Source organism: Heloderma suspectum, chromosome 2 (assembly GCF_057233095.1).
Source record: "Heloderma suspectum isolate Gila_16-S chromosome 2, 16-S_ref, whole genome shotgun sequence".
Classification (NCBI taxonomy): domain Eukaryota; kingdom Metazoa; phylum Chordata; class Lepidosauria; order Squamata; family Helodermatidae; genus Heloderma; species Heloderma suspectum.
In genome coordinates this window covers 42,547,700-42,569,019 of record NC_139459.1, presented here as the reverse complement: position 1 = coordinate 42,569,019, position 21,320 = coordinate 42,547,700, and the positions used below count along the sequence as shown (strand labels likewise).

General features: G+C 42.4%; 1 protein-coding gene across 1 annotated transcript in view; it reads right to left on the bottom strand.

Annotated features, from left to right (window-relative positions):
* Positions 1–20,783, bottom strand: part of RNF180 (ring finger protein 180) — a 101,007-nt gene extending 80,224 nt beyond the window's left edge. Inside the window, exons 1-2 of the mRNA XM_084833316.1 lie at positions 20,661–20,783; positions 8,576–8,708 (exon numbers count right to left, since the gene is read on the bottom strand). Of these exons, the coding sequence (XP_084689442.1) occupies positions 8,576–8,680 (105 nt within the window). The 5' untranslated portion in view covers positions 8,681–8,708; positions 20,661–20,783. The remainder of the gene's footprint in view (positions 1–8,575; positions 8,709–20,660) is intronic.
* Positions 20,784–21,320: the final 537 nt, after the last annotated feature.

Below are 21,320 nucleotides of genomic sequence, written 5' to 3'. Positions count from 1 at the left end.
TCAGAGCATCCCTGACAAATGGCTGTCCAGCCTAAGTCAGAGCATAGTTGTAGATAGCCTCTTTTGTCTTTCACTTAGCTCAGTGCCATTAATAGCCTATACTTGAAAACTATAGTAAAATTCATTGGTTTAAAAAAAAAAAAGGTAGATTTATTTACTTAAAAGATGTATAAGCCACACTTTGTTGTACGCCATCTTGGTATGGTTTACCCTAAACTTTAAAACCAAAACACATAATAAACAATAACAGTAATAAAATCAAAATAACAGCTAAAACCAGACATTGTCATCTACACAACAGCCCCAGTAGACTCTTAACTCAATTATAGGCCAAAGTAGGCAGGTGAGTCTTTAGCGCCCGCTTGAAGGCTTGTAACGATGTGGACTATTGTACTGGCATACCAGTCAATTGATTGGTCAAATATTGTCAATTGACCATCTTTTCCCAGAAGAGTCTGCCTGCTCCCTAAGATCTGCTGGGATGCTCTTTGTCATCTTCCAATAGTGGCCATGGCATGGCTGGTTAGGATGGAGGAAGAGGACTTCCTCTGTGGCTGAGCTTAAATTCTGGGGCTGCTCCAGGCAAGGCTTTTATCATGTAATCGCCAAGCCTTATTTATGAATTTTTAAGGGTGTGTGTGTCCAGACAACATTTTCTTCCACTTGTAACACTCCTGGGGTTTTCCATCACTTCTTCCACCCCTTTTCTTTTCACAAAAATCCATTAAGAACAAAAAGATGGAATCACTAACAATGTCTTTTGACTAGTAGTGCTGGGAGCCCTCCATCTGGAAGCACCTTGGAATGCCCCACTAGAGCCAAAGGAGGGAGCTCCATTTTGCTCTATCTCTGCTTGCTTTTTGCTGCCTGGCTAAAACTTTTTATTCTATTGACCAGTTAGGGTCAAGATTTTTTGGTGGCTGTCTCTCTGGGAGTTTTAAAGATTGGTTTGATCTGCTGCACCTGTCTCTGTTTTAACTACTTTTACTTTTGTTGTTTATGATGTATTTATTTTCTATTGGATTTTATTGATTTTTAAACCACTATGAGCAACCTTAAGTACTGCAAATGCAGTGTGTGTGGGGGAGATAAATATTTTAAACAAACAAAATAAATATTATTTGACCATCGTCAAATATTGTAAAATATTACATGAACTCGAAATGATGCAGTGAAGGCAGAAGCTCAACTTTTAAGGGGTCATTTGTTAAAAATGGCAGGAGCGAGGACTGCTTATTTTACTGTTATGCTAAAACACACACACATCTAGCACTGTTTTATTTTTCTTTTATTATTACATTTTGTTGGTTTATTGTTATTATATAAATATGGGACTTAAATGGTTTTGATCATTGTTTTAAATATTATGTGGTATTCTTTTTGTTAGCTGCCCCAAGTTCCTTTTTTTGGAAATAAGGTGGAATATAAGTTCTTAAAATAAATAAAAATAGCCCTGCAGCAGTCATAAGAACATCAGAGCCATGCTGGATCAGACCAAGGTCCATCTAGTACAGCATTCTGTTTACACAGTAGCCAAACAGCTGCCCATGGGAAACCCACAAGCAGGACATGAGTACAACAGCACTCTCCCATCCATGTTCCCCAGCAACTGGTGTACATAGGCATACTGCCTCTGATACTGGATGTAGCATTTAGCCATCAGGAGTAGTAGTCATCGACAGCCGTCTCCTCCGTAAATTTGTCCAATCCTCTTTAAAGCCATCCAAATTCATAGCCATCACTACATCTTGTGGTAGCAAAGTTTGACTATGCACTATGTTTGACTATTTCAAACATAGTTTGAAATTTCAAACTATGAAATTTCATAGTTTGACTATGCACTATGTGAAGAAAACTTCCTTTTATCTGTCCTGAATCTCCCACTAATCAGCTTCGTGGGATGACCTTGGGTTCTAGTATTATGAAATAGGGAGAAAAATGTCTCCCTATCCACTTTCTCCACATCCTGCATAATTTTGTACACCCCGATCATGTCTCCTCTTATTCTAAGCTAAACAGTCCCAGATGTAGTAACATTTCATCATAGGACAGCTGCTCTAGCCCCCTTCTCATTTTAGGTCACAATCCTATGGCCGCTAGACAGCGGCTGGATGGCCATAGGATTATTCGATTTTCGGGAACCGACCTTGGAGCCCACGCTCTGAGAAAACTACCTCCCTGCCCCCTCCCCCGCCACCTCATAGGTGGTGTGGATCATCCCCGGCTCCATGTTTGTAAGAGCAGTACAGAGCAGGAGGAAAGGGGGTGTTTCTGGGGGTGGGGCAGGGACCGTGGAAAGGCTGGCATGATGCGTATGTGCTGTCTGGCTGCCCCCCACTCCGAAGCACTGCGGCTAGGCAACTGAAATCAGCCATCTAGCTGCAAATGCAGGGTGGCTGGAGTGTGGAGAAGATCCCCTCTGCACTCTGCCTGCCCTGCTGCCTCCGAGTTTGGCGGCAGCCGCCTATCTCCATAGGATTGCTCCCTCTGTTGCCCCTTTCTGCACTTTTTCCAACTCTACAATATTCTTTTCAGGTGTGGTGCACGAAGTGTATGCAGTATTCCAAGTGTGGTCACACCACAGATTTGTATAAGAACGGTATTATTTTCAGTTCCTTTTCTAATTATGCCTAACATAGAATTTGCCTTTTTCACAGCAGCCGCACGATCAACGTTTTCATAGAGCTGTCCACTACAACACCAAGATCTCTTTCATGTCCAGTCACTTTTAGCTTGGATCCCGTCAGTGTATATGTGAAGTTGGGATTTTTTTCCCCAGTGTGCATAACCGTACACTTGCTTGCATTGAACTGCATTTGCCAGTTTGGATAGATTTTTTTGGAGCTCTTCACAATAGCTTTTTGTTTTAACCACCCTAAATAATGTGGTGGCATCAGCAAACCTGTTGACCTCACTGCTCACTCCTAATTCCACATTATTTATGAACAAATTGAAAAGCTTGTCCCAGTACAGATCTCTGTCAGACCCCACTCTTTACATCCCTTCACTGGGAGAATTTACTATTTATTCCCACACTCTGCTTTCTCTTCTTTAACCAGCTACTGATCTATAAGAGGACCTCTCCTCTTATTCCATGACTGCTAAGTTTGCTCAGGAGTCTTTGGTGAGGGACTTTGTCAAAGGCCTTTTGAAAGTCCAGATAAACTATGTCTATGGGATCACCACTGTTGACATGTTTATTGACACTCCCAAAGAACTCTAAAAGTTTAGTGAGACATGCATGACTTACCTTTGCTGAAACCATATTGATTCGTTTTTAGCAGGACTTTCCCTTCTATATGCTTATTAATTTTATCTTTAATAATGCTTTCACCCAATTTACCAGAAACACTCATTAAACAAACCAGCCTGCAATTTTCCAGATCCCCACTGTATCCCTTTTTAAAAATTGCTGTTACATTGGCCATTATCCAGTCCTCTGGTACAGAGGCTGATCTTAGGGACATGTTACATATTTATGTTAGATCAGCAATTTTACCTTTGAGTACTTTAAGAACTCTAGGATGGATACCATTGGGGCCCAGTGATTTATTAACTTTCAATTTGTCAATAAGGTGAGAACTTCATCTTTTGTCACCACTATTTGCCTCAGTTCCTTAGACTCCCTTCCTAAAAACATCTGTAAGGGGGAAGGTACCTGTCCTGTATCTTCTGCAGCGAAGACAGATGGAAGTAATTAATTCCGTTTCTCAGCAGTCTCCTTATCCACCTTTAGTACTGCTTGTTGTTATCCAACGGTCCAACTGCCTCCCTAGCTAGTTTCCTGCTTCTGATATATTTAAAGAATTCTTTACTGTTGGCCTTGATGTTGTTAGTGATATGCTTTTTTGCATCTTTTTGTCTGCTTGCATCTCCTTTGTACAAGTTTTTGCTCCCCTTTGTTCTCATTTGGGCAAGACTTCCTTCTTTAATTGCTTCCCTGATACTGTTTGTTAATCATGCTGGTGACCTCTTGGACTTGGTGCTACATTTCTTAACCTGTGGGATACATTTTAGCTGAGCTTCTATTATTGTGGCTCTGAATAACCTCCAAGCATTTTTAAGGGATTTAACCCTCCTGACTCCCCCTTTCAATTTCCTTTTTATCAGTTCCCTCATTTTAGGGAACTTACCTCTTTTGAAGTCAAATGGGACTGTGGTGGACTTCCTTGGCAATTTTTCACTTAAGGGCATGATCCTATGCCTGTTTAGACTGAAAAAAGTAATGGCTGGTTAAGGAATGCTGGGAGATGTAGAACTTTTTTTTTGTCTAAACAGGTATAGGATGTGCTCTAAATATATATTAAACCTGATAGCACTGTCGTTGCTGTTCCCAACTGGTTCGGCAACACTGACATGTCATACTAGGTCCTGGGCAGCATCGCTTAGGATTAAATCCAGGGTCACCTCCCTGCTGGTCATTCCATGACCACCTGTTCTAGAACACAGTCATTTAGGGCATCAAGAAATTTAATCTCTTTGATTGGATAAATACATTTATCCAGGCAGACAATGTGGGGGTAATTTAAGTCACCCATTATTATAACACTTCCTTGTTCGGATGCCTCCCTGATTTCATTTACCATCTCAAAATCATGCTGAGCATTCTGGTCTGGAGAATGATAACATATCCCTCATCTTATATTACTTTTGAAGCCCGGTATTATCACACACAGCACTTAAGTTTGCCCCTCTTAGATTTTCTAGTTTACTAGATGACAAATTTGAGAATCCCAACAATGACAGTTAGTAAACCACCTTGGGTAACCACCCTCCTGCAGCAGGGTTAAGGAGCCCCAGGGTTGCTTACCTTTATGTACGGCAGCCTTTCCTGTAGTTAAAACGGGCTCCAGGGGGTTTCTAGGCTGTGACCATAAAGATCTATATAACCATAAAGGCCTAGAGCATCCAGTACTTCTGGCGGCACTCTATGGTCTATAGTTGCCATCGCATAGCGACGGATGGAGTGTTCGGTGTGTGTGTTTTCCCGGCATGACGGATGCTGTAATAACCAGCAGTGGGAGGCCAGGGAACTAACTACTCTGTGGGGTAAGTAAACTATGTGGTTCCTGGTTGTGCGACAGGCGCATGTATTGTCTTTTCCTATCCCACCCATCATAGTTCCTTTAACCACCCTTCCCCCAGTCACATCTGAATAGGGCCAGCGTGTCTGTCCTAATACTGCTTCTTATCAAACCTGCTTTTCCCTGGAGCCCTCTGACAAGCTGAAGATACATTAGCTTATAGGATACATATTTGGATTTAGATATGTATGTGCATTGTTTTCTTCTCCAGAGAGATGGAAATACAACTAAGGATGGGCAACATGCAATGTTCGAGTTTGTTGAGGTTCTCCAAATACTTTGGAATGAGCTTTGAGGTTCTCAAAGCTCGTTTCATCTCGTTTGTGTCTCCAAACATGAGCATCTTTTTTCCCCCTAATCAGAGAAAAATGCACTTTTTGATCAGGAAAAATATGCACTTGTATACGTGGATGATTTTTTTCCAATTGGAAAAAATACACATTTTTAAAAATATACATTTTCCTCCAATCAAAAATGTGCTCCCCCCCCCCCGCCACGCTAAAATAAAATGCGGATTTTGGGGGGATTTGTGCAAATACATGTATCTGAAAATATGTACATGTGCACTTCTGAAAATGAACATATGAGCATTTTTGGAAGTGTGCAAGTATGCACTTTTGAATGCAAACACAAGTTTAGGAAATTGTGAAAATTTCCAAAGAATTACGTTCCTGCTCATGTTAATGGTTGTGAACAGGGTATGTTTGCATGATTTGCGAACAGGAATTAAATTCTTGTTCATCCCTAAATACAACTTGCATGCACTGTCCACCAGTTTGGACAGTAAATGGATCATGGAAGCTTCAGCAAGGGAAGAATGCTTTCCATACATGCAGGTACATGTATATAGGAAACAGCTTTCCCTGAGCCTCTTGTTGTAGGCAATCAGTAAAACAAGCACAGTACTTCATCTAAAAGTATGTGCTTGTATGCACATGTGCATGTATTTATTCTGGGCATAATCTCCCATTGAGCTTCCCCCTCCTTCTTCTGCATGTGACAGAGACTTACTTTCATATTTATTTTTTATTTGAAAAAGTCATTTAGGGAATTCACTTGTGGGATGTCAGATATCCATTTTCCACCCATCCAGGCAGGAAGTGTTTGACAATCAAGGAAAAAAATGCTACCAATCCTAACACTAAACCTGGAAAGCACTGGAGGCTTTTAGTTAATTATGATACTGTGTAAAGCAATCTTACATTTAGAAATAAATAAATAACTTTAAAATACAATATTATTGTCTACTGTTTTTAGAGGAGCTGCTGCATAACAGCCTGGTGTTTTTGTGGCTAGTCAGATGACAGGTGGAAGATAGAGGGGGCTAAGGGTACTCTATATTAAAAAACACACACAGTCGTGTACCACAAAATAATTCACATACTGTTCCTGCGTATTTTCACATGGTGCACTTGACTGTTCACTTAGCCTGTTATTCTTTCTCATATAATAACATCAGAAGAAAATGAAGGAGAGACTGCAGATAGGCCACTCTGCTGTAAGCAGATAAACCCCCCACCCTCCACCTTCTACACTGACTCTCAAAAGCAGATTACTTCATTTCCTACGGAGGACAAACTATTTCAAGGTCTGCTATAAAGTATGGGCATTTCTGATTCTGTACAAATCTGATTAAAAATAAAGCAGTTGCCAATAGTCTATGTTTATGTTAGCTTAGAAGAGTGAAAATTCATGTTATTCTCCATCAATTATTTTCTTCCCTGGAAAACACAGCATTTCATTGTGGATAAAGAATCAGCATGGTGCCCTTTCACTTTCCTCTTCTCTCTGAACGAGAATCATGAAAAATGTCAGCAGGGAAGTGAGTAGAAACTCCTGCCTGATAATTAACTGATGCTGCAAAGCAGCAGGAATTGCACAAATGCATTGTTTTTTGTTTTTTTAAACTAAGATTCAAACGTCACATTTTTTAAATGTCATTGGTTTTCTGATCTAGTGATTTATGATATACTGACAACTCATGAAGCTGCTTTAAACTGAGTTAGACCATCAGTCCACCTAGCCACATACTGTATACTCACGGAAACATCAGCTCTCAAAGGTCTCAGGTAGAGGTTTTTCCCGGTTCTCTTATTTGAGAACATAACAATATGAGAAAAGCTGTGGCTGAATCACACCAAAGACATATCTAGTTCAACAGTCTGGTCTCACAGTGGCCAATCAAATGCCTATGGGAAGCCCACAGCAGGACATGAATGTAATAGCACCCTCCTGCTCATGTTCCCCAGCAACTGGTATACAGAAGCATACTGCCTCTGATATTGGCTGTAATATATAGCCATCAGGACTAGTAGCCATTAGTAACCTTATTCTCCATGAACTTGTATAATCCCCTTTAAAACAGCAAGATAGTGGCTATCGCCATGTATGTAGTAGTGAATTCCATAGTTTAACACTGCTCTGTGTGAAGAAATATTTCCTTTTCTATATCCTGAACCTTTCACTATTCAAGCTTCTATTATTATGAGAGAGTAAGAAAAGCTTCTTCCTCTCCACTTTCTCCACACCATGCATAATTTTATACACCTCTATCATGTCCCCCCTTTACTTGCCTTCTTTCCAAGCTCCAAAGCTCTGAACACTGTAGCCACTCCTCACAGAGGTGATGCTCCAGCCCCTTGATAATTTTAGTTGCCCTTTTCTGCATCTTTTTAAGGTCTACAATATCCTTTTTGCGGCACAGTGACCAGAACTATATACAGTATTCCAAGTATGGTTGCAGTAGATTTGTATAAGGGTACTGTGATATTGGCAGTTTTATTTTTGATTCCTTTCCTAATGATCCACAACATGGAATTTGCTTTTGTCACTGCAGCAGCACAATGGATCAACATTTTCATTGAGCTATCCATCACAGCTCCAAGATCCTTTCCTTGGCCAGTCATCGGCAGCTCAGATCCCATTAGCATATGTGAAGTTCAGATTATTTGTCCCAATGTGCATCATTTTACTCTTGCTCACACTGAACCACATTTGCCATTTTAATGCCCGCTCTGAGTTAATAGCACCAAGTCGTAATTGTAAATCACACTGATCAGTCTACCGCACTCGTCTGCGTTGCACAGATGTAGAAAACCTTGGAAAGATAAGCTGTCTACAAAGACACTCTTTGCTATGAAAGTGACACCTACTTAGTATAACAGCAAAAACACATAATTCCAAATTCTCTTAAATTATTTCCCTTTACTATTGTTGACTTGCCAAATTGCCTTTTGTGCACTGTTTATATACAATCTCTACAGTGCAGACATAATGTAATGCTAGCTGTCATGCTTCAGAATATTAAAAAAATATTGGTAAATCTCTATTTGATAAACAATGTAGTTTAAATTTTCCAGTGGGTGAATATTCATAATATGATTCCTATTAAAATAGGGGTTATAAATTGTGCAATTTTTAAACATGGCAAATTCCAGTGTTACATATAAATATTATAGTAATGACCTAGAACAAAAAGTTTTTTTACTTACTTCAAGTACATCTGTATTCTGGTCCTTTATCAAGCAATCAGAGTTAGCTACATATTTTCTACACTTCCAACAACGAAACATGTCAACTTGTCCTTGACTATTCATTTTAACTCTTGTTCTCTGAACTGTATATCTGTTAGAAACAAATAAAAATAACATACTTCATTAACTTTCTATATTCTGTGTTTTTCTACTAGTTCATTCACTGAGAAAGGGAGAATCCCTGAAGTCTGCTTTTTAATTCATGTCAAATACAGATTATGTTCCCTTCAAAATTAGCAAAACCTATATCTGTAGGGGCTCCAAGAGCAGGACAAAAGTTTATCCCATAGAGTATAAATAAGGGAGAAAAGTAAAGTCTGAAGAAAAAAAATCTGCTTTCTGCTCAATATCTACCATCACCAGCTCTGACTGTTTAGTAGCAGACCTCTTGCTATATAGTACAGGCAAAGTACAATCATACAATTCCGTACTGAAGTTATTATTTGGATACAGCAATTCAAATTTCAATCATCACTCCCCATACAAAGAATGCCGTAAGATCACAGTTTAGCAGGGAAGTAACAAATTTAAAAATGAGTTGCCAGAAATTATGAGAAGGAGATTAAAGTAACTGTGTATGAAAGCCACCCCTCTTAGATACTGTGTGTGTGTGTGTGTGTGTGTGTGTGTGTGTTTCTAGTTCAGAGATATATTTCTTCCAGTCAAACTCTGAATTACTACCCTTAAGGTTTGTAGATAGCCCAGAGGTTAGATTTTTACATGTTCCCACTGGCGTTACTATGTTCTTGAAAGATCCAGGGCACAGGCCCATGACATAAATTTGCATGTGTATACATGTGTATAAACCAAGAGTGGGCAACTTTGGGAGACCTACAGGCCAGTCCTCCTCCACATGACACTGAATGAATAGATATAGATATATTTTAATGCTACCTCCCTCCTTCATGGATCACTGCCTTGTTGTGGCGAAGGGGCTTGTGTAACTCAGTGAAGCCATAAGCTATGCCATGCAGGGCCACCCAAGATGGACAGGTCATAGTGGACAGTTCTGACAAAATGTGGTCCACTGGAGAAGGAAATGGCAACCCACTCCAGTATTCCTGCCAAGAAAACCCCGTGGAAAGTATCACAAGGCTAAAAGAGATGACGCAGGAAGATGAGCCCCTCAGGTCGGAAGGTGTCCAATATACTACTAGGGAAGAGCAGAGGGAATTTTCAAGTAGCGCCAGAAAGAGTGAAGCGGCTGGGCCAAAGCCGAAAGGACACTCAGCTGTGGATGTGTCTGGTGGTGAAAAGAAAATCCGATGCTGTAAAGAACAATATTGTTTAGGAACCTGGAATGTCAGATCAATGAATCAAGGTAAGCTGGAGGTGGCCAAAGATGAGATGGCAAGATTGAACATCGACATCTTGGGAATCAGCAAACTAAAATGGACAGGCATGGGCGAATTTAATTCAGGTGACCATCATATCTACTACTGTGGGCAAGAATCCCTTAGAAGAAATGGAGTAGCACTCATAGTCAACAAAAGGGTGGGAACAGCAGTACTGGGGTACAATCTTAAAAATGATAGAATGATCTCAGTACGAATCCAAGGCAAACCATTCAACATCACAGGAATTCAAGTCTATGCCCCAACCATCGAGGCAGAAGAAGCTGAGGTTGATCGATTCTATGAAGACCTACAACACCTTCTAGAACTAACACCAAAAAAAGATGTCCTCTTCATCATAGGGGATTGGAATGCTAAAGTAGGAAGTTAAGAAATCACTGGGATAACAGGCAAGCATGGCCTTGGTGTACAAAATGATGCAGGACAAAGGCTAATCGAGTTCTGTCAAGATACGCTGATCATAGCAAACACTCTTTTCCAACAGAAAAAGAGGCGACTCTACACATGGACATCACCAGATGGTAAATGTCGAAATCAGATTGATTATGTCCTTTGCAGCCAAAGATGGAGAAGCTCTATACAGTCAGTAAAAACAAGTCCTGGTGCTGACAGTGGCTCAGATCATGAGCTGCTTCTTGCAAAATTTCGGCTTAAATTGAAGAATGTAGGGAAAACCACTAAACCATTCAGGTATGACCTCAATCATATCCCTTATGAATATACAGTGGAGGTGAGGAATAGATTTAAGGGATTAGGCCTGATAGACAGAGTGCCTGAGGAACTATGGACGGAGGTCCATAACATTGTTCAGGAGGCAGCAACTCAATCCAAACCAAGAAAAAGAAATGCAAGAAAGCAAAGTGGCTGTCTGATGAGGCTTTACAAGTAGCTGAGGAAAGAAGGGAAGTGAAAAGCAAGGGAGAAAGGAGAAGATATATCCAACTGAATGCAGAGATCCAGAAAATAGCAAGGCCTTCTTACATGAACAATGCAAAGAAATCGAGGAAAACAACAGAATCGGAAAGACTAGAGATCTTTTCAAGAAAATTGGAGATCTCAAGGGAATGTTTTGTGCAAAGATGGGCATGATAAAGGACAAAGAAGGCAGGGACCTAACAGAAGCAGGTGAGATTAAGAAGAGGTGGAAAGAATACACAGAAGCACTATACAGCAAAGATCTGAATGTCCCTGATAGCCATGATAGTGCAGTCACTGAACTTGAGCCGGACATCCTCGAGAGTGAAGTCAAGTGGGCCTTAGGAAGCATTACTAACAACAAAGCTAGTGGAGATGACAGTATTCCAGCTGAGCTATTTGAAATCCTAAAAGATGATGCTGTTAAAGTGCTGCACTCAATATGCCAACAAATCTGGAACACTCAACAGGTCAGTTTACATTCCAATTCCAAAGAAGGGCAATGCCAAAGAGTGTTCAAACTACCGTACAATTGCACTCATTTCACATGCCAGCAAGGTTATGCTCAAAATCCTACAAGCTAGGCTTCAGCAGCATGTGAACCAAGAACTACCAGAAGTACAAGCTGGGTTTCGAAGAGGCAGAGGAACTAGAGATCCAATCACCAACATTCGCTGCATCATGGAGAAAGCAAGAGAAGTCCAGAAAAACGTCTATTTCTGCTTCATTGACTATGCTAAACCCTTTGATTGTGTGGATCACAACAAACTGTGGCAAATTCTTAAAGAGATGGGAGCACCAGACCACCTTACCTGTCTCCTGAGAAACCTGTACGAGGGTCAAGAAGCAACAGTAAGAACCGGACATGGAACAACCGATTGGTTCAAAATTGGGAAAGGAGTACGACAAGGCTGCATATTGTCCCCCTGCTTATTTAATTTATATGCAGAGTACATCATGAGAAACGCCGGGTTGGATGAATCACAGGTTGGAATTAAGATTGCTGGGAGAATTATCAACAACCTCAGATACGCAGACGATACCACCCTAATGGCAGAAAGCGAAGAGCATTTAAATAGCCTCTTGTTGAAGGAGAAAGTGGAGAGTGCAAAAGCTGGTTTGAAACTCAACATTAAAAAAACTAAGATCGTGGCATCTGGCCCCATCACTTCCTGGCATATAGAAGGGGAAGAAATGGAAGCAGTGACAGATTTTATTTTCTTGGGCTCCAAGATCACTGCAGATGGTGACTGTAGCTATGAAATTAAAAGACGCTTGCTCCTTGGGAGGAAAGCTATGGCCAACCTAGACAGCATAGTCGGAAGCAGAGACATCACCTTGCTGACAAAGGTTCATCAAAGCTATGGTTTTCCCAGTAGTAACGTATGGCTGTGAGAGCTGGACTATAAGGAAGGCTGAGCGCAGAAAAATTGATGCCTTCGAACTGTGGTGCTGGAGAAGACTCTTAGGAGTCCCTTGGACTGCAAGGAGGTCTAATCAGTCCATTCTAAAGGAAATCAACCCTGATTGCTCATTGGAAGGACAGATACTGAAGCTGAAGCTGAAATATTTTGGCCACCTAATGCGAAGAGAAAACTCACTGGAAAAGACCCTGATGCTGGGAAAGATTGAAGGCAAAAGGAGAAGGGGCCGGCAGAGGATGAGAAGGCTAGATAGCATCACCGATGCAATGAATATGAACTTGAGCACACTCCGGGAGAGAGCGGAGGACAGGAAGGCCTGGCGTGCTATGGTCCATGGGGTCACGAAGAGTCGGACATGACTTAACAACAACAATGCTACCTCCTCGTTATGTGTAAGCCCTCCTTGTCTCTTCCTCCCATAACTTAGTTTGTGCCAACACTTCACTACAATTCAACCAAGGAGTCCGTTTTCAATATTAGTGCTAAGTTATAGAGAAAATATCTCTGAGGATATATAAAGTCCTTTCCTCTCACCAGTGAAACTAGTGTCCTTGGCAAAACACAAATGACAAAACAGGCACAGGATTGAGCTTAAAGGGTAGCCAAGTCAGTGGAATGGAACGGTGTGGGCAGTTCATTAAACCTGCAGGACTAGACAACTGAGGAGTTATTTCTGAGTAAACATGCAGAGGATCAGGCTCCAAAAAAATAACTTGGGCTGCAAGCCTATGTACACTTTCCTGGGGGTAAGAATAATTGAACATAATGTACTTACTTCTGAATAGACATATAGAGGCATCGATAAGTGAGCAGTATTTATCTCTTGTCCTCTGTCCCCCAATTAACTCCTGTTTTTTTATTTATTAAAGCTTGCCATTCCGTTGATCAATAATGGCAACTGACAAACAACCCCCCCCATATTCCTTCCTCTGCAACCATGTGAACCCACATTTCCCAAAGAACTGGATGAAAAGGAGAAAATAAATCCTCTTGTCTATTTGTATAAAGTCAAATACAACCCAGAATCCCTCTCACCCATCACCCACCTCACTTGAGAATTCAAACACTTGCTCTGATGGAATAAAGAGAAGGAAAGACCAGGATAGGATAAGGGAGGAGGGAAGAAGAATGATGACTGGAAATGGAGGAGAATTTCCCAAACTAAGTAGCTCTTTTCAGAGAGGTACTACTTCAGAGGAATTGGGGAGGTTGTATGAAGGTTGTACATACCTTAATTAACTTTACGAGGTGAGGTAGCTGAGGACTTCCTCCTTCCTCCTTTTAAATGGTAAAACTTATTTGAAAACCCAATCGGGGTGAGGCCATAGCTCAGTGACAGAGTACATGGTCCGCATGCAGAAGGTCCCAGGTTTGATCCCTGGCATCTCTAGGTAGGGCAGGTAAACCTGAAATCTTGGAGAGTTGCTGCCAGTCACTGTCAACAATGTTGGGCTAGCTGGATCAAAGGTCTGATTAACTCAGTATAAGGCATCTTCCTATTGTCCTATGGCAGTGGCATGATGCACTTTTCATCCAGCCTCCCCAGCACTTCCTGGAATATGACATTATATTGTCCTAACCCTCCTTTTGGTATAATCAGCCTGCAGCTATGTGGGAGAAGTTACAGGTGAAAGTGGGAAAAGAAGTTTGTGGAGGCTAATTAAATCTTTTGCTATGCTGAATCCACTTAGTTTCTGTAGAACCCAAAAGTACTGGTTTGGGGCAGTAAATCACCACACATACCAAAGGGGATGAAGGATGTTTGTGTGCTACTAGTGCTTCTAAAACTTCTCCAAATATGTAGAAGTATCATCTTCTCTAATCAGATCCTTCCTGTTTCTTTAAAAAGCTATTATAACCAGAAACTGAATATAATTTGTTCATAAGAACATAAGATATTGTAGCAGCCATATCGGGGGTCAGACTGCCTCATGCAGTCTCATGCTTCATGCTCTTGCTGAGCTCTTGCTCTCTGAAATATATGTTTGTAAGATGACGAGACACAGGAATTTCTTATCTTGTCAACAAAGGCTAAGGTCATAGAATTGTATATCTTGTTCTCTGCTGTTCTCTTCTGTTCTCTGCTTATCATGGCTACCCTATAACCCATTTCTTGTATTATAAATAATGGTGCTAGGAGAAGAAATGTTGAGGACTGCAACCCCACACGGGAGGGAGAGGAGGAGCCGTTTCCTATGTGTCACAATATCTATAAAAACAATGTGCTGATGTAAATCGGGGCTTCTGGCTCTTTGGAAATGATTCCAGCCTTAAGCCCGCGCGTTAAATAAAGAAACTCTTTTTCCTTCACTCCGTGGTCTTTCTGACTCTGAGTTCTGCAACAATATAAGAACATAAGAAGAGCCATGCTGGATCAGACCAAGGGCCCATCTAGTCCAGCAAGTCCAGCATCATCTCATACTCTCTTAGAGGTGGGTATAATCTAAATTAAGATAAATTCTGGTTTCCTTGATTTATTTATTTGTTCCACCAGAAGTTGCTCAAAGTGGCTAACAACAATACAAATGTAATTATAGGTAACTGACAGTTTAAAGAGCAGTATAAATGATGTCCCGGTTAAGTCAAAGAAAGGGTATATCAAAAACACCTTTCCTTCAGTTCTGGAAAAGGTGAGCCAGGTTGCAAGCTGAGTACAAGAAGGAATACATTATTTGCAAAAGTAAATGACATATCATATGGTCAAGCACTAGAAGTGAAAGGAATAGTTGCTATCTTGAATTCTACTGGGAAGTTGCCACCTTTCAAAATGTAGGACAGAAGGAAGTTAGGGAAGAAGAAAGAAAAAAGAGGGCTATATACCAGTTTTATTAAATTTGTGTGATAAATTCCCTTACTGAGAAGACCTCTTGGAGTCAATTTAGCAGACAACTAAATATCTCCCAGCCTCGACCTTGGCCTAGGGAGGGCTATCTCATCACAGAGGTAGAAGCTTTTACTATACTTCCCCCCAGTTTAAAAAATCTATCTCCTAGCACTGTAGCTTCCACAAATTCCCAGGAAACAAAGCTTGCCTTGGTGCTTGTCCGTCTCCACCACTTGGAATCCAGCTCTTGTCCTTCCTTGCCCCTCTCCTGTCTAGCTGTCCCATGCTGTTTATATAGCAGCCTCTGTGGCTTAGACTCACTGCTTGTTCCTGGCATCCTGTCCCCACCCATTTCCAGAACATTATAATCATCTTCAGGAGGAGCAACACTGGGAGCAAGCCTAGCTGGAACTCCAGCCCTGCACAATCTCTCACAACTCATTCATTTAATTTTTTTAAAAAAATACGCCCCACCTTGTAATTAAAATCTTTAGAATGTTATGCCCAGTAAAATTATATATCTCAAAGAAAAGCTAATGTGGAGAAGGTAAAAGAAACAATTATTAAAAAGCAACAGCTAAAAACTGGTGAAGGATGCATTACACAAATATTTTCTGCATGTTAGTTCCACTGATTTATTAATTTACTCTGCAGTAAATGACTTAGTCATTTACAGTCTCTGTCAGACCTTCAAGTACAGAAGGGGAAACTTCCCCACCTTGATTTCAAATGCACTTGTCTCAAAACTCAGGCTTTTTCCAAGTTATATGAAACCTTGGAAGTACCTAACCCATTCTAAGTACATTCCTGCCAGTGCTCCCCTGTCTGTCTTGTATAGCCCCATCCCATTCCCTTTCCCAAAACAACCCTACCATCACTACTACCAGTGGAAGGGGGGTGGGTGGGGCAAAATGCTGCTCCTCAGCCATTCACTAAGTGCTAAAAAGCCTTTGAAACAGGAAGCTCCCAACATAACGATCCCCCCAAAGTGTAGTTTACTACGGTTTAATCTGTGCCTTTAGAAGCCCTTTGCTGTTCAGTCGTTAAGTTGTGTCCGACTCTTCGTGACCCCATGGACCATAGCACGCCAGGCCTTCCTGTCCTGTGCTCTCTCCCGGAGTGTGCTCAAGTTCATATTCATTGCATCGGTGATGCTATCTAGCCATCTCATCCTCTGCCGGCCCCTTCTCCTTTTGCCTTCAATCTTTCCCAGCATCAAGGTCTTTTCCAGTGAGTTTTCTCTTCGCATTAGGTGGCCAAAATATTTGAGCTTCAGTATCTGTCCTTCCAATGAGCAGTCAGGGTTGATTTCCTTTAGGATGGACTGATTTGACCTCTTTGCAGTCCAGGGGACTCGTAAGAGTCTTCTCCAGCACCACAATTCGAAAGCATCAATTCTTCGGCGCTCAGCCTTCCTTATAGTCCAGCTCTCACAGCCATACGTTGCTACTGGGAAAACCATAGCTTTGATGATACGAACCTTTGTCGGCAAGGTGATGTCTCTGCTTCTTACTATGCTGTCTAGGTTGGCCATAGCTTTCCTCCCAAGGAGCAAGTGTCTTTTAATTTCATGGCTACAGTCACCATCTGCGATGATCCTGGAGCCCAAGAAAATAAAATCTGTCACTGCTTCCATTTCTTTCCCTTCTATATGCCAGGAAGTGATGGGGCCAGATGCCATGATCTTCGTTTTTTTTAATGTTGTTTCAAACCAACTTTTGCAGTCTCCACTTTCACCCTCAACAAGAGGCACTTTAGATCCTCTTCACTTTCTGCCATTAGGGTGGTATCATCTGCGTATCGGAGGTTGTTGATAATTCTCCCAGCAATCTTAATACCAACCTGTGATTCATCCAACCCGGCGTTTCTCATGATGTACTCTGCATATAAATTAAATAAGCAGGGCAACAATACACAGCCTTGTCGTACTCCTTTCTCAATTTTGAACCAATCGGTTGTTCCATGTCTGGTTCTTACTGTTGCTTCTTGACTCTCATACAGGTTCCTCAGAAGACAGGTAAGGTGGTCTGGTACCCCCATCTCCTTAAGAATTTGCCACAGTTTGTTGTGATCCACACAATCAAAGGCTTTAGCGTAGTCAATGAAGCAGAAAGAGACGTTTTTCTGGAATTCTCTTGCTTTCTCCATGATCCAGCGAATGCTGGCGATTTGATCTCTAGTTCCTCTGCCTCTTCGAAACCCAGCTTGTACTTCCGGTAGTTCTCGGTTCACATGCTGCTGAAACCTAGCTTGTAGGATTTTGAGCATAACCTTCTGGCATGTGAAATCAGCGCAATTGTATGGTAGTTTGAACACTCTTTGGCCTTGCCCTTCTTTGGAATTGGAATGTAAACTGACCTTTTCCAGTCTTGTGGCCACTGTTGAGTGTTCCAGATTTGTTGGCATATTGAGAGCAGCGCTTTAACAGCATCATCTTTTAGGATTTTAAATAGCTCAGCTGGAATACTGTCATCTCCACTAGCTTTGTTCTTAGTAATGCTTCCTAAGGCCCACTTGACTTCACTCTCGAGGATGTCCGGCTCAAGTTCAGTGACTGCAGTATCACGGCTATCAGGGACATTCAGATCTTTCCTGTATAGTGCTTTTGTGTATTCTTTCCACCTCTTCTTACCCTCATCTGCTTCTGTTAGGTCCCTGCCTTCTTTGTCCTTTATCATGCCCGTCTTTGCACAAAACGTTCCCTTGAGATCTCCAATTTTCTTGAAGAGATCTCTAGTCTTTCCCATTCTGTTGTTTTCTTCGATTTCTTTGCATTGTTCATGTAAGAAGGCCTTGCTATTTTCTGGATCTCTGCATTCAGTTGGATATATCTTCCCCTTTCTCCCTTGCTTTTCACTTCCCTTCTTTCCTCAGCTACTTGTAAAGCCTCATCAGACAGCCACTTTGCTTTCTTGCATTTCTTTTTCTTTGGTTTGGATTGAGTTGCTGCCTCCTGAACAATGTTACGGACCTCCGTCCATAGTTCCTCAGGCACTCTGTCTATCAGGCCTAATCCCTTAAATCTATTCCTCACCTCCACTGTATATTCATAAGGGATATGATTTAGGTCATACCTGAATGGTTTAGTGGTTTTCCCTACATTCTTCAATTTAAGCCAAAATTTTGCAATAAACCCTAGCAAATTACAATTCTCAGAAGCCTTTATGCTGGGAATTTCCTGTTGGTAAGGCTGAAAAGTATCTCCCCACAGCCCTGGTTGCTGCTGGAAGGTATGTCTTAGGGAAAGGAAAGTGGGAAGGCTTATTTACTAAGCTAGTTACAGTTTGAAGGGGTCATTGTTTCCAAACCCACCTGTTCTGAAAATGAGCATCATCGCTATATTCAAGTTTTCAACACCTGAAGTGATGTCTCAGTTGTAAAATCTCTATGTGATGCATTAAAGGGAAGTTTGGAACTTTGTCTACACTTAGATGTAACAGCTTGCAGGATATATTCCTGGTAGATGAAATTTGTTACTTTGGAACAATTGTTGCTTTCCTCTGCAACATGTTCCCTCCATGATCATAAAACTATTGCTCTGGGTCAAGGTTGTGCCTAGTATTAAACTGGATATTTAAAAACGCCAAGCTATAGCTGCTTGCCAGCACAATCAGCAAGCATGGCATCCCATTTCTGTTAGAGTGGATACTTCTTATTCTTTAGCTCCTAGAACTTTGGGAGCCCATGGCCTAAAAGTGGCATTCCTCCATAAAAGCATAAAAAGCAGTGCATAATTTATAAAGAGAGGTGCTAGGCTCAGGCCTTCCTGAAAGCCCTGACCACAGTACATGGGATGTGCCTATAGTTACTTAACAGTATGAATGAACAGATTTTCTCAATTCTGTTTCTTCTTCCTTTGGTCTGCTCTTCCGTCCTCCTGTACTCGTGTGTTACTGATAGAATTTCTAGAATTAATTCCAAAATTAGAGCACGTACACTTTGTCACCACTTCCAGTTCCTTCCATTCATTTGTGTCTTTTCCCATATCTACATTACCAATGTGCCTGATCACACTGCAAAAGCACTACAAAAAAGTATCTTGATGAGATCACACATCTATCAAGATTCTTTTTGTGTGGCATTTTATTGATATGCATATGAGCTCCTGAGCCTTGGGGTACTTTCAGATGAGACTTTTATCACCATGCCTCAAACATGGAATTTTACAGGTGATCCAGACAATGTTAAATGCATAGACTGTTTAATCTAGGCCCAAGTTCCCACTGAGAATAATCCTTCATCTGTTCATTCTTATATTTGCTATGATTTGTAATAAACTATTCCAATAATCTTGTGCTATGGTAACTTCTCTAGTGGCATTAGTATGCAAATAGAAAGGTCGAAAAATCTATGAACAAACATAGTGCAAGTCTATACATGCCTAGTGAAAACGACATCAATAGGGCTTTCTCCTAGGTAAGGTAGCCTAACAGTTACTTCTAAAATATGCAGCATTGGTAGCATGAGCAGTGGTGAGGGTGAGCCTGCAGGACCAGCCGTATCATTAGGTGGCTGCTTGAGGCACCTGATTTTGAGTTCCATGAAAGTGCATTAAATTGTTATATATTACAGTATTTTTACTGCCAGTTAGAAGGGGAAGTGTCTGTGGGATTTTTCTTTTTCTGCCTCAGATACCAAAATAATTTCACTGGCCTTGGAGTTCTGGGGGCTGGGGAATGTGCCCCTCAGATGTAGCTTCCCCACCCCCACATCCCAAACCGTTGGTGCCCTGTGCTTACTGAAGGAAAGGCACTTTTCCTTTATAAAGTATAAGTGAAATACAATGCCAGAAAAAATGACGCTGCATTCCTAAACACGCTTACTTGGACGCTGATTCCATCAACAGTAATCAGACGCTTTAGAGGAACTACATTTAGGGTTACAGCATTAACGTCATTTGCTTTCTCTCTTCCATGCGGGGACAAATATCGCCCAGCCTCCGAAATGCACTTTCCCCCTTCTGTGCCCATCCCAAATAAGAACGGTCGATCTTTTCCGTTTCCCACCCCAGCACGATGAAGAGCCCTAGTGAAGCTGAAAGCTTGCACACTCTGTTGTGGCATTTCGCCCGGTCCCAAGAATAACAGCGCCCCGCTGTGGATGCTGGGCTTCTGCCCGACCCCTCTCCTGGGCCAGCGCGTGTGTTTTAAGGCGGGGAGGCGTGCACCAGAGCGCTGCCGGCGCTCTCCACGCGGCCTGTCCGGGAGAACTTCCCGGCAAAGGGGCGGCGGCGGCGGCGGCCCGGGCGAGGCCAATTACAAGCCCGGCTCCTCTTTCGCCGCTCAGCCCGCCGCGGCTCTTCGCCTACTCAAGGGCGAGGCCACACCCGTGCGCGACACCCCCGCTCTCTCACGCTCCCCATGCCCGGGCAGCTGCCCAAGCCTCCCGGTGCGGATGGAGGAGGCGCCTGCTTGTCTCTTCGGCCGCCACGACTAGGCCGCCTCCTTTCTCCTCAGAAAAAAGGCGGGAGATCGACCAACCGGGCGGCGGCGGCGGCGGCTGACGAGACTCCCGCGCCCATTTACCTGCCTCTGCCTGTCCTGGCGCGCGGTCACTGCCGGAGGCGCTCTGAGGGGAAGAAGAAGCCGCAGGGAGGCCTGCTCGGCCTTGTCGAGATAGCCGAGCCGGGGGGACACGGACGTGGCGGCGGCGGCGGCGGCAGTAAACGGGAAGAGACTGGAGACAAACGGCTGCGAAAAGCGCTCAGTCCGGAGCAAAGCAGGGGGCTGGAAGTGGGGCTGGTCTTCTTTACCCCCCCGCCCCTTCCTTCGCCACCACCCCTTCCCGGGGTCGGTGTGGCTGTAATAGAGCAGACTGGGAGGAGCGGCGGGAAATAATTGCCTTCACGTAGGCTGCTGGGTGGTTGCTTCTTTTTTGTTTGAAAGAAGACCACCAGAGTACGGGGACTAGAGGATAATATTGGCCCCCTTTGCCGTGTAGGGAAGGATCCTGAGGGCAAAGCATCCGTCTACCTACCGACCTGTTAATCTCATGTCATCTCTCTTGTTTGGGAATCAGTTCTTTCCCCTGCAAGCCTTATATATGGAGCCCTACAACGCTTGCATATGTAGACGCTGCTTGTGCTGACTTTGTAGTGCGCTTGGTACATGCTCAGAGGTCCCCTTTTTATTCCTTACCTTACTGGATAAGTATGTGGTGGCAATGAGAACGGGCACTGGAAGGCA